Source organism: Rutidosis leptorrhynchoides, chromosome 7 (genome assembly GCF_046630445.1).
Source record: "Rutidosis leptorrhynchoides isolate AG116_Rl617_1_P2 chromosome 7, CSIRO_AGI_Rlap_v1, whole genome shotgun sequence".
Taxonomy (NCBI): domain Eukaryota; kingdom Viridiplantae; phylum Streptophyta; class Magnoliopsida; order Asterales; family Asteraceae; genus Rutidosis; species Rutidosis leptorrhynchoides.
In genome coordinates this window covers 322,968,111-322,989,954 of record NC_092339.1, presented here as the reverse complement: position 1 = coordinate 322,989,954, position 21,844 = coordinate 322,968,111, and the positions used below count along the sequence as shown (strand labels likewise).

The following is a 21,844-nucleotide window of genomic DNA, read 5'->3' as shown; positions in this document are numbered from 1 at the left end:
TATGTGGTGAGTGATTAATGTTTGACCTATCGCTCTTCGTCGGCCACATATGTGTGTTGGGGTAAGTGGTGAGTGTTATCCGTTTCGAGATCTGCTCTTCATTGGCCACTTATCGTGGGATGGTAAGCGGTTCCGCTTTTCGTCGGCCATCCTTGTGATTGAGGTAAGTGTTAACGTTTCGGTTGCACTTTTCGTCGGCCTCATGGTGCGTAGTGGTGAGTAGTTAACGATTTTGACCTACTACTCTTCGTCGGCCACTTACGCGTGCGATGGGTGGTGAGTAGTTAACGATTTTGACCTACTACTCTTCGTCGGCCACCATCGAGTCGAATGTCGACATTGGGTATATTGGGATGTGTAATTTTATTAGCATTGTACGTATTCGTTTTTGGCATGTATTATTGTTGAGATCTCTATGCTAATGATGTTGACTTGTTGTACGTACGATTAATCGTTTATTTGTTATTGCGGTTTGCTAATGTTATTGTATTGTTGTGTAGGTGTATGCAAGTAATTGGATTATGTATGTATGCGTATAAGTATTGCATTCACTAAGCATTAGCTTACCCTCTCGTTGTTTACATTTTTATCCCCAACATCATGCTCGTAGTTTGTTGGAACTTAAACTCATTGGGTCGAAGTTGTATTTTGTATTAAAAGGGGTATTTTGGGCATATGTGGGCCCCGCGATGTAAAACTCGTTTTAATTAATTAATCATGTTAGTTTTACTTATATTAATGTGTTGTAAAAAGCGTTTCGTCTGAAAGTGTCGGGAACGAGTCTATCTTTTTCGCATTTAAAAAGCCCGGGGACAGGCCGTTTTGGCGCGGCGCGCCAGATAGGGGGCGCGGCGCGCGGGGTCACTGTACAGCAATTTTTTTTGTTGTTGTTTGTATTTTCACGGGGTTTGGTCGAGGGTTGGTTTGGGTTGTTACAAGTGGTATCAGAGCATAGTCTAAGGGATTTAGGTGACTTGAGATAGGCGCCTAGACTTAGACTTTTGTGTGTGGTATTATGCGGGACTTGTAGGATTATGGGTCGGTTCGAGTTTCTAGTTAGTGCCTTTGAGAATAGGTGCTTTAACTACGTGTTGATTATATGTTACTAATCATGTTGTGTTGTGTTGAACATCTAGCGAGATGATTGTTGTATTCATGAGTTCGGCATGGCATGTGAGCGTAATAATGCTTCGCGACCATTATTACGGTTGCAAGCCAAGTCATGCAAGTGATGTACAACAAGTGTTGAACTAGATGGGATGTACGAATGGTGGCATATTATATGTTTGTGAACGATTGATCGCGGTGGTGTGTGTAAGTTATCCATGTTGTGTTCCTAACCGAGTTCATTTCCTAGAATGACGACAAGGAGCAAACAAGCCAACGAAGATCAAGACGAAGACGTTGAGTTCACGGCTAAGGTTGAGGCCATCTTTAAACGTCAAAAAGCGGAGTTTCTCGAGGATGTTAGAAAGGTGTTCCAGGAATCGGTTGATGGGCAAGTAACCGAACTAATCGACGAACGAGTGGATGCCGCGATCGAAAAGGCATTCGAGGCTAGAAACATTTACCCTCGTAGTGAAGAGAGCGATGGTAATGGTGGACATGGAAGGCGGGACTTCCATTACAAGAACTTCAAGGATGCTCAACCTCCTATGTTTAATGGGGTAAGGGATCCGTTGAAGAGTACATGTTGGGTTTCCGATATCGAGGGGGCTTTTCGTACTAGTGAATGTCCTCCCGAGAAGAAAACGAGGTACGGGTCTAGCATGTTACGTGAAGAAGCCAAGTTGTGGTGGGATGACAAGATTCAATTGTATGGCGAGGAACAATGTATGAGCTTGTCATGGGATGAGTTCAAAGAGGAGTTCTTTAACGAGTACCGAACTTCTTCCGACCTTGATAAAATCCGGGACGAGTTACACAATTTGCGACAAGGTTCGATGGACTTGGTTACTCTCAAGTCTACCTTCTTGGCAAAGACTCGTTTTTGTCCGGAGTATGTTGGTGACGATCACAAGTTGATGAAAGATTTTTACCGTACGATGAATGATGAATTAAAGGGTAAAATTAGTCGGGGAATGGCTAAGTCTTTTGAGGAGCTATTCGAATTGGCTCGGGGTTTCGAACCGGAGGTGTCGAAGCCAAGTGTGTCTGATGTTAGTAAACGGAAGTCCGAGACTACGATGCATTCGAACAAGAAAAGTAAGAGTATTTCCGAGGGCCGCGGGAGCATGAAAAGGAGTGGCACCGGTGGTTTTGTGCCCACGTGTTATAATTGTGGCGAACGAGGTCATTTGTCGCGTGAGTGTACGAATGCAAAGTCTAACAAGGTTATGTGTTTTAATTGTCAAAAGGAGGGACACCGAAGGTCGACGTGTCCGGATTTAGTTAGTGATGCATGAGAACCTGACGATGGTGTTCAGGTAATTTTTCGACTATCTTATTGAAACGTACTTATGATGTTGTTTGTCGCATTTTGTGTTAGTGCGTAGTGTAATGAGGGGTAGTGTTCCTCATGGAATTACCCTATGTTGTTGATCCGGTTGTCGGGCGAAGGGCATAAGACTTGGTGCAACCAAGCATTCCTTGATATTTGGAAAATGTTTATACCAAGACACATGGGTGGGTTTTGGTGTTCGAATGATAGAGCGTGTTCGCTCTCGTGTAGAGGTTGTTAAACCGTGAGGTTCGTCGGGTGGGTAAAACCCGAGAGATCTAGTGTTGATCTCGACGTGTATTGGTGAAGGAGTCTACATGACGCGACGTTAGGTGCCTTTTTCCATACCTACAAGCGTAGTGTTCGACTCCGATGGTGATGCGGTTATGTTGTACTTAGGGTACCGAAGATAAACCCTTAGGTACATGAGTGACTAGGTGAAACTTTGATTAGTTACGGCAATCGGAGAATTTGCAAGGTTAAAGTTTGGGTAAATTATGGTACACTTTTCGTTCGAAGTGTTTGAGGATAGGTTTTCAGTGTGAGATTTCGGATGATGCTCATAGTGGATCTGAAATTTGTGTAGGGACCTAGATTTGGTCGGTTTGCGGTAGAGTACAATTTCGGTTAAAATTGTACTTATGATTTTGGACTTAAATTATCACCGAGGTGGTAATGTGGTAAATCTCATTGAGAGGTAATGGACGTGTTTGATGAGCAAGGTGAAATCCCTCGGTTAAGGGATGTGTGTGTCGGATTCTCTTCTAGAGAATTATTGTTTTGTGCCTATGTGCGATATAGGTGGTTCTTGCTCGGTTGTGATGGCGATATTCGCGCGTGCGGATATTTTGTGTGCGGGAATTCCTGGATGTGTGGAATGATTCTAAGTATGTGCATATACTTAATTTTTTTATATGTATTGTGGCAAGTATTATCCAATTGCGAGGATTCACTTTTCGTTTGCCACGGTTGAGGTGTGATAAGTAGTAAGTGTTATCCGCTAGGATTCGCTTTTCGTCGGCTACTTATTGGTGTATGAATGCGTTTTCCGTTAGTAATCGTTTTTGTTTGGCCATGTGTGAGAAGAGGTAAGTGTGATCCGTGAGGATGCGCTTTTTGTCGGCTCTTGTTGCGTAGTGGTAAGCGGTTAACGTTTGACTTATCGCTTTTCGTCGGCCACGTACGCGTAAGGATGTGGGGCAAGTGGTATCCAATCGTGAGGATTCACTTTTCGTTGGCTCCGTTGTATTTGCTTGTTGGCCATGTTATTGTTGTGCGGTTACTTTAGCGATGTACATGATAAGGGTACGCTAAAGGGGTTACTAACTTGATACGAGGTATGGAACGTTAGCTTACTTATGTCATGCGGTCGAGGCATGAGTTTGTCCCGGTTTGGGGACGAAGCGAGACTTAGTACTCGGTTTGGTAGAATTGGTGAATCACGGAGGATGATTCTAAACAGAAAGGTAACTTTGTGTAAGGTCGCCTAAAGGATTTGTATGAAATCTTCGAATTTGGGGGAAATGTTGTGGACATCGAGTTTGGACGTATGTCGAAGGACCATGGATTTTGGTACTTGCTAATTTAAGTGACAAGGATCACGAGGACGTGATCGATTCTAAGTGGGGGAGAGTTGTAAGACCCAAATATTTATTGTACATAATTTATTTATGGTGTACGATGCGTATACGAAGTGTACGAAGCAGGTACGAGTTGCTTGCTCGAACGTCGAAGAAAACTGGACGTTGTTTGAGGTATAAAGTGTGTACGTATCTTTTTAACCCCAAATAAAGTTTGAGTTGATGTTTCAAAGCCTTACCATTGGAAAGAATATCTTATTACATTTCCAACGATATTTGATTCATCGAAAACGGAGCTACGGTTAAAAAGTTATGGCCAAAACAAGTTTCTGAAATCTGACCTGCAGGGTGGAGCGGCGCCCCACCATTTGGCGCGGCGCACTGATTGGGTCTGATGCGTTTTTTCCAGCATTTTAAGTGTCTAAATGAAGGGTATTATGGTACTTTCGCATACGGATGGATTGGGGCCATAAAAACTGATCAAATCTGATCCAAGTCTCCTTATTTCATTTTATTTTCCATTTAATTCTCCATTTCTCTCCAAAATCTAAAAACACTCAAGATTCAAGTGAAGATTTGAGGCTCGAGGCATGTGATTCGATCTTAGGAGCAAGGAGAAAGGTTGCTCTCCTCGTTCTTGGCTACACGGGAGTACAAACGGTAAGTGTTAACTCTAAAATCCGTTTTTGGTTGATTTCTCATATGATTTAGGGTTTAATTGGTGCTAGTAATCTTGTTAATTAGTTTAAAGAACCCTACTAGTCATGAACATGAAGGTTTAAACTAGTGATGGTGGAATTGGTTGTTTATCTTGAGATTAGGGTTTGTTAATGTGATTAGTTGATTAAAGAACCTAATTAGAGTGTTTAATTCATCTAATGAATTATGATTGAAAGGATTTGATGAAAGAACTCTTGAATTGGAAAGTTTGACTAGTTTAGGTCATAAAATGGGTTTTTGAGTAAACGACCCTATAAATGGCGTTTAATGGCTAAAAGAGTTAAGATTAGCTATTTCGGGAACGCGGGAAGTGATTTCATGAGTTTTGGACTTGTGAGTATCGTTTTATGCATATTAGGGTGTAAAACACACTTTAGGACCAAATGGGCGGGTCATGTCTTTAAATGAGTGATTGAATGACCAAACCATGTTCAAATGATGTTGTTGAGGCATAATCACAAGTCATTTGTGATTATGAAGGTTTTCGAGCGAAAAATGGTCTTTGGTCAAAGTTGGTCAATAGGATGTTCTAGAAGAACATAAGTGTTGTTTGAGTCGGATAAGCATTTCGTGTAGCTTATTTGCATTGAAACTTTGCGTAGGTGATTTGCGTGAAGTCGGTGGAAGAAGTAAGATCGCGGATACGTTCTTCAAGTGTTCAAGGTGAGTGGAATATTTATACGCTTATGTATATAATTTGGTTGCTTGCGTGCGGTGTGGTAAGTGACATCCGTTAGGACTCACTTTTCGGGGACCACAATTGGGCTGGAAAATATAGTGAGTGATATCCGCGTGGATAGCTCTTCGTTGACTATATTTGTTTGGCGTATGTGGCGAGTGATAAACGTTTGACCTATCGCTCTTTGTCGGCCACGTGTGCATGTGTGTGTTTGGTTATGTGACGAGTGATTAATGCTTGACCTATCGCTCTTCGTCGGTCACATGTGTGTGTTCGGGCATGTAGCGAGTGATTAACGTTTGACCTATCACTCTTCGTCGGCTACATGTGTATATTTAGATATGTGGTGAGTGATTAATGTTTGACCTATCGCTCTTCGTCGGCCACATATGTGTGTTGGGGTAAGTGGTGAGTGTTATCCGTTTCGAGATCCGCTCTTCGTTGGCCACTTATCGTGGGATGGTAAGCGGTTCTGCTTTTCGTCGGCCATCCTTGTGATTGAGGTAAGTGTTAACGTTTCGGTTGCACTTTTCGTCGGCCTCATGGTGCGTAGTGGTGAGTAGTTAACGATTTTGACCTACTACTCTTCGTCGGCGACTTACGCGTGCGATGGGTGGTGAGTAGTTAACGATTTTGACCTACTACTCTTCGTCGGCCACCATCGAGTCGAATGTCGACATTGGGTATATTGGGATGTGTAATTTTATTAGCATTGTACGTATTCGTTTTTGGCATGTATTATTGTTGAGATCTCTATGCTAATGATGTTGACTTGTTGTACGTACGATTAATCGTTTATTTGTTATTGCGGTTTGCTAATGTTATTGTGTTGTTGTGTAGGTGTATGCAAGTAATTGGATTATGTATGTATGCGTATAAGTATTGCATTCACTAAGCATTAGCTTACCCTCTCGTTGTTTACATTTTTAGGTTCGAAGGCGGACGTGGCAAGGGTATGCTCGGGATTAGATGATTTTCCCATTTTGATGCTTGCTTGGATTCGACCTAGGATTGGGTAGTTTATCCCCAACATCATGCTCGTAGTTTGTTGGAACTTAAACTCATTGGGTCGAAGTTGTATTTTGTATTAAAAGGGGTATTTTGGGCATATGTGGGCCCCGCGATGTAAAACTCGTTTTAATTAATTAATCATGTTAGTTTTACTTATATTAATGTGTTGTAAAAAGCGTTTCGTCTGAAAGTGTCGGGAACGAGTCTATCTTTTTCGCATTTAAAAAGCCCGGGGACAGGCCGTTTTGGCGCGGCGCGCCAGATAGGGGGCGCGGCGCGCGGGGTCACTGTACAGCAATTTTTTTTTGTTGTTGTTTGTATTTTCACGGGGTTTGGTCGAGGGTTGGTTTGGGTTGTTACAGATATGAATTTTGTATATACACTAAGCATGCAATCAATGCAATAAGATGTGTCTAGACTAAGAATGATAAGCAGGTAATTTCCTAAGGATGGTAAGTAGATGATTTCCGACTAGAAATGATAAGCAAAACTTTTGACATGCAGACACGGTCGAAGTTCAGACTCACTAATGCATCTAAACAACTACTAGTTAGACACACTAATGCAAGACCTGGTTTGCTAAGACCATCGCTCTGATACCAACTGAAATGTCCCGTTCATATCGATTATAAACGTTCCATATTAATTGATTTCGTTGCGAGGTTTTGACCTCTATATGAGACGTTTTTCAAAGACTGCATTCGTTTTTAAAACAAACCATAACCTTTATTTTATCGATAAAGGTTCAAAAACCATAACGTAGATTATCAAGTAATGATAATCTAAAAGATAACGTTTTACACACGAACATTACATAATGGGTTACAATAATATTACACATTTATTTAAATCTCCGAATGCAGTTTTTAAACAATATATTACAAGCATGCTGACTCCAATTCTTGTCCTTAAATTAGCATGCAACAACGGAAGCTCTTAATAATTGTAGTGACCCGAACTTTTCCATGTTTATATATATTAAATGAAAGTGATATTTACATGATTAAATGTTTTCAACATGTTAAGCAATCAAATTTGTTAAGACTTGATTATTTGAATTGAGTTTCATGTCGATAATTGACCACCCAAGTTGACCGGCGATTCACGAACGTTAAAACTTGTATAAACGGCATGACGAGATATGTATATGGATATACATATAGTTAACATAAGGTTATGATAAGTAAATATCTCCATAAGTATATTAACAATGAGTTATATACATAAAATGAGACTATTGAATTAAGAAACATGAAACGATATATATAACGATTATCGTTATAACAACGTCTTACTAAATACATATGTATCATGTTAAGATATTAATACACTATGTTTAACATGATGAAATGATAATTACATATATCATTAAGTGTATAAAACAATGAACTACACAAGTAAGATGAGACTACTAACGTAAGGATTTCGAAACAATATATATATGTAACGATTATCGTTGTAATAGTATTTCACACATATATATATGATATTAGATATATTAATACACCATGTTAACATGTTAACATAACCATTTAACATCTCATTTAAGTGTAATAACAATGGCTCAATTACATTTAACAAGATCGTTAACTTAAAGGTTTCAAAACAACACTTACATGTAACGACTAACGATGACTTAACGACTTCGTTAAAATGTATATACATGTAGTGTTTTAATATGTATTCATACACTTTTGAAAGACTTCAAGACACATATCAAAGTACTTCTACTTAACAAAAATTCTTACAATTACATCCTCGTTCAGTTTCATCAACAATTCTACTCGTATGCACCCGTATTCGTACTCGTACAATACACAGCTTCTAGATGTATTTACTATTGGTATATACACTCCAATGATCAGCTCTTAGCAGACCATGTGAGTCACCTAACACATGTGGGAACCATCATTTAGCAACTAGCATGAAATATCTCATAAAATTACAAAAATATTAGTAATCATTCATGACTTATTTATAAGTAAACAAAATTACACATCCTTTATATCTAATCCATATACCAACGACCAAAAACACCTACAAACACTTTCAATCTTCAATTTTCTTCATCTAATTGATCTCTCTCAAGTTCAATCTTCAAGTTCTAAGTGTTCTTCATAAATTTTATAAGTTCTATTTCATAAAATCAAGAATACTTCCAAGTTTGCTAGCTTACTTCCAATCTTGTAAATTGATCATCCAACCTCAAGAAATCTTTCCTATTTACAGTAATATATCTTTCTAATACAAGGTAATACTCATAATCAAACTTTGATTCAATTTCTATAACTATAACAATCTTATTTCGAGTAAAAATCTTACTTGAACTTGTTTTCATGTCATGATTCTGCTTCAAGAACTTTCAAGCCATCCAAGGATCCTTTGAAGCTAGATCTATTTTTCTCATTTACAGTAGGTTTATCCAGAAAACTTGAGGTAGTAATGATGTTCATAACATCATTCGATTCATACATATAAAGCTATCTTATTCGAAGGTTTAAACTTGTAATCAGTAGAACATAGTTTAGTTAATTCTAAACTTGTTCGCAAACAAAAGTTAATCCTTCTAACTTGACTTTTAAAATAAAATAAATACATGTTCTATATCTATATGATATGCTAACTTAATGATTTAAAACCTGGAAACACGAAAAACACCGTAAAACCGGACTTACGCCGTCGTAGTAACACCGCAGGCTGTTTTGGGTTGGATAATTAAAAACTATGATAAACATTGATTTAAAAGTTGTTTTTCTGGGAAAATGATTTTTCTTATGAACATGAAACTATATCCAAAAATCATGGTTAAACTCAAAGTGGAAGTATGTTTTTCAAAATGGTCATCAAGACGTCGTTCTTTCGACTGAAATGACTACCTCTTACAAAAATGACTTGTAACTTATATTTTCGACTATAAACCTATATTTTTTCTATTTAGATTCATAAATTAGAGTTCAATAGGAAATCATAGCAATTTGATTCACTCAAAACGGATTTAAAATGAAGAAGTTATGGGTAAAACAAGATTGGATAATTTTACTTGTTGTAGCTACGTGAAAATTGGTAACAAATCTATATTAATCATATCCTAGCTAACTTATATTGTATTATACATGTATTCAAACATATATTATGTAATCTTGGGATACCATAGACACGTATACATTGTTTTGACATATCATGTCAACCCATGTATATATATTATTTGGAACAACCATAGACACTCTATATGCAGTAATACTCGAGTTAGCTATACAGGGTTGAGGTTGATTCCAAAAATATATATAGTTTGAGTTGTGATCTAGCCTGAGGCGTGTATACACTGGGTAGTGGATTGATTCAAGATAATATGTATTAATTTATTTCTGTACATCTAACTGTGGACAACTAGTTGTAGGTTACTAACGAGGACAGCTAACTGAATAAACTTAAATCAATAAAACGTAATAAAAAAAATGTTGTAAATATATTTCGATCATACTTTGATATATATGTACATATTTTTATAGGTTCGTGAATCGACCCATGGCCAAGTCTTATTTCCGATGAAGAAAAAATCTGTGAAAGTGAGTTATAGTCCCACTTTTAAAATCTAATATTTTTGGGATGAGAATACATGCAGTTTTATAACTGTTTTACAAAATAGACACAAGTATACGAAAACTACATTCTATGGTTAGATTATTAAATCAAATATCGCCCTTCAAGTCTGGTAGCCTAAGAATTAGGGAAATGGCCCCTAATTGACGCGAATCCTAAAGATAGATCTATTGGGCTTAACAACCCCCATTCAGGTTCTGGATGGTTTAGTACGTCGAGATTATTATACAGAAGAGAGGTTCTTTTTTGGGGATATTCTATGCATTAAGTTAACGTCAGTTACCAGGTGTTCAACATATGAATGAATTTTTATCTCTATGCAGTTTGCGAAATGCCTAATATGAGATATGAGATATATTATAAAAATGAAATCTTGTGGTCTATTATTATGATTTGATAATATATAGGTTAAACCTATAACTCACCAACATTTTTGTTGACATTTTAAGCATGTTTATTCTCAGGTGATTATTAAGAGCTTCCGCTGTTGCATACTAAAATAAGGACAAGATTTGGAGTCCATGCTTGTATAATATTGTTGAAAACTGCATTCGAAGATATATGTTGTTGTGTAATATTATTGTAAACCGTTATGTAATGGTCTTGTGAAAATGCTACATTTTAGATTATCATTATTTGATAATCGTCGTAATATTTAAAAAGTTATGGTTTGTTTTAAAAATCGAATGCAGTCTTTGAAAAACGTCTCATATAGAGGTCAAAATCTCGCGACGAAATCAATTAATATGGAACGTTTATAATCAATATGAACGGGACATTTCAATAATCACCTGAGAATAAACATGCTTAAAACGTCAACAAAAATTGTTGGTGAGTTATAGGTTTATCCTATATATTTATCAAATCGTATTAATAGATCACAAGATTTCATATTTTCCATTTTTCATAAATAGCATGCATGCATAAAAATCATTCATATGGTGAACACCTGGTAACTGATATTAACAAGATGCATATAAGAATATCCCCTATCATTCCGGGACATCCATCGAACATGATAAAACAACATCGAAGTACTAAAGCATCCGCTACAACGGATGGGGTTCGTTAGGCCTAATAGATCTATCTTTAGGATTCGCGTCAATTAGGGGCCATTTCCCTAATTCTTAGGTTACCAGACTTGAAAGGCGATATTCAGTTTAATAATCCAACCATAGAATGTAGTTTTCTTATACTTGTGTCTATTTTGTAAAACATTTATAAAACTCCATGTATTCTCATCCAAAAAATATTTAGATTTTAAAAGTGGGACTATAACTCACTTTCACAGATTTTTTCCTTCGTCGGAAATAAGACTTGGCCACTGGTCGATTCACGGACCTATTACAATATGTACATATATATCAAAGTATGATCGAAATATATTTACAACATTTATTTATTACGTTTTAATGATTTAAGTTTATTCAGTCAGCTGTCCTCGTTAGTAACCTACAACTAGTTGTCCGCAGTTAGATGTACAGAAATAAATTAATACATATTATCTTGAATCAATCCACGACCCAGTGTATACACGCCTCAGGCTAGATCACAACTCAAACTATATATATTTTTGGAATCAACCTCAACCCTGTATAGCGAACTCGAGCATTACAGCATATAGAGTGTCTATGGTTGTTCCAAATAATATATATATATACATGGATCGATATGATATGTCAAAATATTGTATAAGCAGGTAATTTCCTAAGGATGGTAAGTAGATGATTTCCGACTAGATATGATAAGTAAAACTTTTGACATGTAGACACGGTCGAAGTCCAGACTCACTAATGCATCTAAACAACTACTAGTTAGACACACTAATGCAAGAACTGGTTCGCTAAGACCATCGCTCTGATACCAACTGAAATTTCCCGTTCATATCGATTATAAACGTTTCATATTAATTGATTTCGTTGCGAGGTTTTGACCTCTATATGAGACGTTTTTCAAAGACTGCATTCGTTTTTAAAACAAACCATAACCTTTATTTTATCGATAAAGGTTAAAAAACCATAACGTAGATTATCAAGTAATGATAATCTAAAAGGTAACGTTTTACACACGAACATTACATATTGGGTTACAATAATATTACACATTTATTTAAATCTCCGAATGCAGTTTTTAAAAAAATATATTACAAGCATGCTGACTCCAATTTTTGTCCTTAAATTAGCATGCAATAGCAGAAGCTCTTAATAATCACCTGAGAATAAACATGCTTAAAACTTCAATAAAAACTGTTGGTGAGTTATAGGTTTATCCTATATATTTATCAAATCGTATTAATAGACCACAAGATTTCATATTTTCCATTTCTCATAAATAGCATGCATGCATAAAAATCATTCATATGGTGAACACCTGGTAACCGACATTAACAAGATGCATATAAGAATATCCCCTATCATTCCGGGACATCCATCGGACATGATAAAAAAACATCGAAGTACTAAAGCATCCGCTACAACGGATGGGGTTCGTTAGGCCCAATAGATCTATCTTTAGAATTCGCTTCAATTAGGGGCCATTTCCCTAATTCTTAGGTTACCAGACTTGAAGGGCGATATTCGGTTTAATAATCCAACCATATAATGTAGTTTTCGTATACTTGTGTCTATTTTGTAAAACATTTATAAAACTGCATGTATTCTCATCCCAAAAATATTTAGATTTTAAAAGTGGGACTATAACTCACTTTCACAGATTTTTTTCCTTCGTCGGAAATAAGACTTGGCCACGGGTCGATTCACGAACCTATAACAATATGTACATATATATCAAAGTATGATCGAAATATATTTACAACATTCATTTATTACTTTTTAATGATTTAAGTTTATTCAGTCAGCTGTCCTCGTTAGTAACCTACAACTAGTTGTCCACAGTTAGATGTACAGAAATAAATTAATACATATTATCTTGAATCAATCCACGACCCATTGTATACACGCCTCAGGTTAGATCACAACACAAACTATATATATTTTTGGAATCAACCTCAACCCTGTATAGCGAACTCGAGCATTACAGCATATAGAGTGTCTATGGTTGTTCCAAATAATATATATACATGGGTCGATATGATATATCAAAACATTGTATACGAGTCTATGGTATCCCAAGATTACATAATATATGTTAGAATACATGTATAATACAATATAAGTTAGCTAGGATATGTTTAATATAGATTTGTTATAAAATTTCACGTAGCTACAACAAGCAAAAATATCCAATCTTGTTTTACCCATAACTTCTTCGTTTTAAATCCGTTTTGAGTGATTCAAGTTGCTATAGTTTCATATTGAACTTAAGTTTATGAAACTAAACAGAAAAAGTATAAGTTTATAGTCGGAAATATAGGTTACATGTCATTTACTAAAGAGGTAGTCATTTCCATCGAAAGAACGACATTTTGATGACCATTTTGAAAAACATAAATTCACTTTGAGTTTAACCATGATTTTTGGATATAGTTTCATGTTCATAAGAAAAATCATTTTCCCAGAAGGACAACTTTTAAATCAAATTTTATCATAGTTTTTAATTAACTAACCCAAAACAGCCCGCGGTGTTACTACGACGGTGTATGTCCAGTTTTACGGTGTACTTCGTGTTTCCAGGTTTTAAATCATTAAGTTAGCATATCATATAGATATAGAAAATGTGTTTAGTTTATTTTAAAAGTCAAGTTAGAAGGATTAACTTTGTTTGCGAACCAATTTAGAATTAACTAAACTATGTTCTAGTGATTACAAGTTTAAATCTTCGAATAAGATAGTTATATATATATGAATCGAATGATGTTATAAACATCATTACTACCTCAAGTAAAGTAGGTAAACCTACTGGAAATGATGAAAAAATAACTTGAGCCTCAAAGGATCTTTGATGGCTTGGAAGTTCTTGAAGTAGAATCATGACACAAAAAACAAGTTCAAGTAAGATTACTACTCGAATTAAGATAGTTATAGTTATAGAAATTGAATCAAAGCCTGAATATGAATATTACCTTGATTTAAAAATATATCTACTATAAATAACAAAGGTTTCTTTAGGTTGGATGATCACTTGAAATGTATTTGCAAGATTGAAAGTAAACTAGCAAACTTGAAAGGATTTTCGAAGGGTTCTTGAAATGTTCTTCCTATGATGATTATAGTTTGATACTTGAAGTAATTTTTGATGACGATGATGATTAGTTACTGGAAAAATTCTTTCATAGGTGCGTGTGTGTGTGTGTTGAGAGAGAATTAGAAAGGAAAATTCGAAGTGAAATGGAGTGGGTGGTGAGTGGTGAAGGTGAGTGGGGTTAAAAGGAGTTCTTGTTTTTGTTTCCTTTCTCATAAGTCATGCTAGTTGTCTAATGATGGTTCCCACATGTTTGATGGCTCATTAAGGGCTGCTAAGAGCTGATCATTGAAGTGTATATACCAATAGTAAATACATCTAGAATGTGATGACCCGGGAAATTCCGACCAAATTTAAACTAAATCTTACTATGACTTCAACACGATAAGCAAAATCTGTAATATTGAGTCTCGAAAATTTTGAAACTATATTCATGTAATCAAATATCCTTTAACTATGCTCGACGATTCATGAACAACTATTTGTAAATAAATATGTAAATACATATATAGATATAAATATAAATATAAGTGTATGTTTAAAATTTTGATTTGATAAAGTACACTTAATCAATTAAAATTTTAAGACTGTAGAATAATAAATAAGAACAAATAAGCTACTAGATGTGTGTGTGTGTGTGTGTGTGTGTGTGTGTGTGTATATATATATATATATATATATATATATATATATATATATATAAGAGAAGACATATGTAATATTAATTACAAGTTTTAATCTAGTGTTTTATCAATATTATTAATGTTACCTTCATATTTGTTATTAACATTAATAATAACATTATTAATTGTATTACTAATATTATTATAGCGTATATTATATAGATAAGAAAGTTGAAATACGTAACTTGTTATTACTAGTAATATTAGTATTATGTCTTCTCAATAAGAATCATTATTAATATTATTATTATCATTATTATTATTATTGTTATAAAAACAATACATTTCATTATTATTAAAAATATCATCATTATGATAAATATTATTATTATTAGCATAATTATTAATTATTATTATGTGGTTATTATTAATAATATTCAGTATTATTATTTATTATTATTATGAGGATTATTATTATTAATATTAATCAAATATTATTTATAAAGACAAAATTTATACAAACCCCGTTGATATCATTATCAGCTTTTGCTATAGATTGTACCTTGAATTACTTTATAACTATGAGGGAATCTAATTACAATAGGAAACATACAAAATCAGTTTAGCATCGTTATCACTCCCATTTGGTTTGTCTGCTTGATTGAAATCATCAATTGAATTAGTTACATTACAAAATCTGTTAAAGATTCACATCCATCCTTTCTTATCCTTATTATATTTTTTTTTTCTTTTTCCTTCTTTGTCGACTGCAAATACCAACCGAGAACCATCCTCACAAGAACCACCATAAACCGCCTCTCCTTCAACCATCGATAACCACCACAGACATCTCTTAATCGAATGGTTGTCATTGCTATTCGCTTGTTTCCGTTTTAAGGTCGTAAGACCACCTTACATCACCACAACAATCACCTCACTTTATCTCTCATCTTCTCTCCTTCTTTTATGATTGCAGCCGGAATAACTAAGATTCAACCAACCCATAAACGGTCACCTCCAATCGTCTTCACCTATAACTACTATTATTCCTTTTCTTTTTCTGGTGATCGAGAACCAAACCCACAATCAACTAGAACCATTTAAATCTCCACCATCAAATTACCATTATTATTTCACTGTTTGCTTATGGACTTTTGAAAACCTTTTAATAACCAAAACCCTACCAACGACTTTATATTACTTTTGTCGTTCAATGTTTCCACTAATATAACCGGGACCCAATTATGCTAAGTTGTATTAACAAAATATCACCACAACAACCGGAGGACATAAACGATGATATATGAAGAAAACGATGGAATGACGAGACCTTGGTGATTATGTGATAAGATGATTCGATGATGAAGATGACACATGATATAACGAAAATGATTGTGAGTATATGTTATATATTGAATCTGTGATGAGGTTAGATGATGGTTATGATGCTTTAACAATGACGATAGTATGAAGAAATAAGATGATGATTTTATGTTTATATATTGATGATGATCAGACTGTCGCTACGAGTTTTTTTTTTATTTTTATTTTTTATTTTCTGTTTATCGTTGTTATTGTATCAACGAAGAAAAAGAATAATGATGATTCACTGAGTATAATTAGAGATGATAAAGATGAAAATAATTGTGAAGAAGAAGGAGTAAGATGATGAAGACATGAAATTAGGGGTGATATATTTTTCGGTTAAATATATATCAGAATAGTGTAATTGGCACAGATGGTTAGGAGGTGTGTTAAGAACCGAGAGGTCCTAGGTTCGAAACCAGACAACAACTTTATTTTTGCTAAATTAGTACCAGTTGGGCTACCATGTTTGATTACTAATTGGGCTGTGTGGTTAGTCAGTTGGGCCGCCGGGTTCTTGCTGGGCCGAAATGGAAATAACTCAAGATAAGACATTTAGATGGGTATTAGATCACAGATGAAGTAGTAGCGGAGTGGTTTAGGTTGTTAGCGGGTAACTAAGAGGTCGCGAGTTCGAGCCTTGTTTGAGGCATTCGTTTTTGTGAAAAGCTTCAAAGGTAGTTATTATTATTATTATTATTATTATTATTATTATTATTATTATTATTATTATTATTATTATTATTATTATTATTATTATTATTATTGTTATTATTAAATCATATCATTAAGTGTTAGTAGTAGTATTATTATTATTATTGTAAATATCTTTATTATTATCATTAGTAGTAAAATTATTATTATAGTTATTATTATTATCAGTATTATTTTTATTATAATTATTACTAAAAGTATCATTATTTTTTAATTTATCATTTTGTTAAAATTAGTATTTTTATTAAAATTTACATTTTTATCAAAAATTATCATTTTTATTACTAAAATTATCGTTATTATTATTATTATTAGAATTATCATGATTTTTATCATAACTAGTATTATCTTTATCATTATTATTATTAGTATTATTAATATATTCAATAAATAATTTTCTATATAAAAATATATTTATGACATAAAACATAACTACATTAATATCAATATTACGTATTATAGTAAATACTATTTTAATGAGTAATTACTATATTTAAAATTTAATATGATAAGTATTAGTTATATAAATTGTATAGATTAAATATAAATTTATCTATATAACATATAAAATAACAAGTATATTATTAATAATAATATAAATTGGTTCGATTACTATTTAGTGTATTAATATATACACAAATGATATAGGTTCGTGAATCCGAGGCCAACCCTATACTTGTTCAATGTCGTCATATGTATTTTTACTACAAAATACATTAGGTGAGTTTCATTCTTCCCTTTTTAAATGCTTTTGCAATATATATTTTTGGGACTGAGAATACATGCGCTACTTTTATAAATGTTTTACGAAATAGACACAAGTAATCGAAACTACATTCTATGGTTGGATTATCGAATCGAATATCACCCTATTTAGTCTGGTAATCTAAGAATTAGGGAACAGAAACCCTAATTGACGCGAATCCTAAAGATAGATCTATCGGGCCCAACAAGCCCCATCCAAAGTACCGGATGCTTTAGTACTTCGAAATTTATATCATGTCCGAAGGAGGATCCCGGAATGATGGGGATATTCTTATATGCATATTGTGAATGTCGGTTACCAGGTGTTCAATCCATATGAATGATATTTTTGTCTCTATGCATGGGACGTTTGTTTATGAGAAATGGAAATATGAAATCTTGTGGTCTATTAAAATTATGAAATGATTATTTATGTTAAACTAATGAACTCACCAACCTTTTGGTTGACACTTGAAAGCATGTTTATTCTCAGGTATGAAAGAAGTCTTCCGCTGTGCAATTGCTCATTTTAAAGATATTACTTGGAGTCATTCATGACATATTTCAAAAGACGTTGCATTCGAGTTGTTGAGTTCATTAAGATTATTATTAAGTCAATTACGGTTAGATATATTATAAAATGGTATGCACGCCATCAACTTTCGATGTAATGAAAGATTGTCTTTTCAAAAACGAATGCAATATTTGTAAAATGTATCATATAGAGGTCAAGTACCTCGCGATGTAACCAACTATTGTGATTCGTTTATAATCGATGTGGACTTCGTCCAGATGGATTAGGACGGGTCTTCACATAGAAGCTGTGTATTGTACGGGTACGAATACGGGTGCATACGAGTAGAATTGTTGATGAAAACGAATGAGGACGTAATTGTAAGCATTTTTGTTAAGTAGAAGCACTTTGATATATGTCCCTAAGGCTTTCAAAAGTGTACTAATACATCTTAAAACACTATATATATATATATATATATATATATATATATATATATATATATATATATATATATATATATATATATATATTTTAACGGAGTCGTTAAGTCATCGTTAGTCGTTACATGTAAGTGTTGTTTTGAGACCTTTAAGTTAACGATCTTGTTAAATGTTGTTAATCCATTGTTTATTATATTTAATGAGATGTTAAATTATTACATTATCATGATATTATGATGTATGAATATATCTTAATATGATATATATACGTTAAAATGTCGTTACAACGATAATCGTTACATATATGCCTCATTTCAAAATTCTTAAGTTAGTAGTCTTGTTTTACATATGTAGTTCATTGTTAACATACTTAATGATATATATAATTATCATTTTATCATGTTAAATATAGTGTAACAATATCTTAATATGATACATATGTATTTAGTAAGACGTTGTAATAACGATAATCGTTATATATATCGTTTCGAGTTTCTTAACTTAGTAGTCTCATTTTTATGTATATAACTCATTGTTAATACACTTATGGAGATACTTACTTATCATAACTCATGTTAACTATATGTATATCCATATATATATCGTCATGTCGTTTTTACAAGTTTTAACGTTCGTGAATCGCCGGTCAACTTGGGTGGTCAATTGTCTACAAAAAGCTCATTTCAAGTAATCAAGTCTTAACAAGTTTGATTGCTTAACATGTTGGAAACATATAAAGATAAAGTTTAAATTTGGTCAGAAATTTCCGGGTCGTCACAACTTTGACGTTAGTTAGCCTTTAATTTTATGAATCCTTAGTGCACAATAATACTTAGGCGACAGTGTCGACCATATATTATTCAGGCGGTATAACCGACCATATATCACTTAGGCGGCAGAGCCGACCATATAATAAGAATAACACAAGTGCACTAAGAACTTAAACACAAACTAAAGCTTAACCGGGAAACTTAACAAATAACACTTTTATTAATACAAAATACAATTACAATATTACTTACTTACAAGTTTTTCTTCTCTACTCACACTCTTCTCTTTTCACTCCTTACTCACACCTTACTTTTTCTCTACTTCACACACACACAAATGAAAACATTCACCCATATTTATACTACTCCATGGAACCTTCTACACACTAGATATTTCCATGGATATATAAATATCTAGATATTTCTACAACCTACAAATATCTAGATTTTTCTTTTACATTTTCAATTTCTAGATTTTTCTTTCATATTCTAATTTCTAGATATTTTCTTATACATATTAATATCTAGATATTTTACATATATACATCTACTAATTACATACCAAATTTGCATTGTATTTTAACAGCAGCCACCAAAACAAGACAATTGCAAAAACCGTGTATAAGACCATAGATAATGGTGACTATGACGTGGAGTGGTAGAGTTGCACTTTTTGAGGAAAAACTGTGACTGGGCCATGACATTTTGGGGGGGAGTTGTAATGAGGGGCTTTTGTAAGGGCGTTTGTGGGTGATGTGTCAAAATATGATTGGAGGTTGGGTTAAAAAGTGGTGAAAAAGGTAGAAAAGAATTAAAAAAAAAAAAAAAAAAACACAAACGCACATTTTTATGCCCGTGCTTCCTTGACAAACGCCCCAACACAAACGCCTCATTCCGGGCGTTTGAGGCCACAAACGCCTGCATTATCTATGGTCTAAAGAGTTCATCACAAGGCATAAAAACTAGGCCCTTTACAAGTCTTTGGCCAAATGCAAATATGCAATGGCCCCGCTTGCACTCCCAAAGGCCAGACCGGACATACAATATACCAATTTTTCTACTCAAGTAGTACACATTAAACAATTTTGTTGTACGATTCGACACACAAATTCTACGAGTTTGAGACACTAGTGGGTGCTACAGTAGCATATATACTTTTTATCAACAATTGATTGCAATTCAATAGCTTACCAATGCGACATTAGCTTCAAGATTAAAGGCTAGAAGTAGCATATATACAGCTAAATAAACATTAAACACCAACGTAGTCAGATAATAGTGATGTGCATGAAATACAAATTAAACACCAAAGTGTTGCTTACAAAAACATATTAAAAATCTAGTGATCACATCGAGAATAGAAGATATACTATCTCCTCATGTACTTAACTGAAAAACTAAAAAATGTAAAATGCAAAGTAAGACTTACTTCTACACATGCACAACACGCCTTCACTTGAACTTGTAGATTCCTAATTGAGTCGATTGAATCTTGGGGAAACAAGGTTTTCGACACATACACATGAAAAACGAGTATAAGCACTCGGATGTGTATTCCCATAAATATCTATACGTTTGGATAATCTTCCATCTTCAACATCATATATTAGCATTTGCTTGTCGTAAACCAGCGAAAGTTTTCCAATGACATAGAAAACGAATGGTATACAAAACTTAGGAACTTGTTCGAGTCCATAAAGTTTTATTTTAGTCCAAGATCCTTTTACCCCATACTCATTCATTAACCAAACTTCACCCTTAAATGACAAGAATATCGCAAGCTTTTCATCAACAACAACAATTCTGGAAGCTCTATTCAAGTTATCAACATCATTACCATTACCCAACGTAGGTGATGGCACTTCACTAAAATTCTCATCTACCAAACTAAATGCAACGATTACTTTTGTGTTATCAGAAACCTTAGTAGCTACACAATGAAAGGACCCGTTAACAAAAGCGGAGGATGTAATACTAAATGGGCGATATTTATCAGGATAATCAATTACCCGCGTCCAAGTATTTCTTCTAAGGCTATAAACATGCACACACATAATACGATCAGCACCATTCCAATTCAGAAACTCATTGATGGTAACAACCTTGTAATCATCTGTCAGTGAATCATAACCCAGTTCGCGCATGATACAAGATGCAAATCCGTGCCCTGCGATTTTAAAATCAAAAACTGGCAATTCAACGAATTCTCTTATGGTTGGGTTTGAAAGCATGAGTCTCATGATCCGAAAAATGGCCAAAAGCAGACAACAAAACAAGACCATTGCAAGAACCATAGATACAGAAGACCACACCAGGGACTTGTAAGTAAAACTTTGTTGTTACGGATTCTTTTTCTTCATGGGATGAAATAGGAATCGGTATAGCTCGGACGAAAGAAGAGGTAGTTTCGGTTGAGGGTGTTTTGATGGGTTTTGATGAATTGTGGTGATGAAAGTAGAGATAACCACTCTTTTGAAACACACCTGAATCGACCAACAGAT

The 21,844-nt window shown here is 34.2% G+C and overlaps 1 protein-coding gene across 1 annotated transcript; it reads right to left on the bottom strand.

Annotated features, from left to right (window-relative positions):
- Positions 1-20,815: 20,815 nt before the first annotated feature.
- Positions 20,816-21,637, bottom strand: LOC139860242 (F-box/kelch-repeat protein At3g06240-like). The gene has a single exon (XM_071849012.1). It carries the CDS (start codon positions 21,635-21,637, stop codon positions 20,816-20,818), a length of 822 nt encoding a protein of 273 aa, XP_071705113.1.
- Between the last annotated feature and the right edge of the window lie 207 nt (positions 21,638-21,844).

Coding starts and splice junctions, on each gene's coding strand:
- LOC139860242 (XM_071849012.1), bottom strand. CDS start 21,637: ATGGTTCTTGCAATGGTCTTGTTTTGTTGTCTGCTTTTGGCCATTTTT.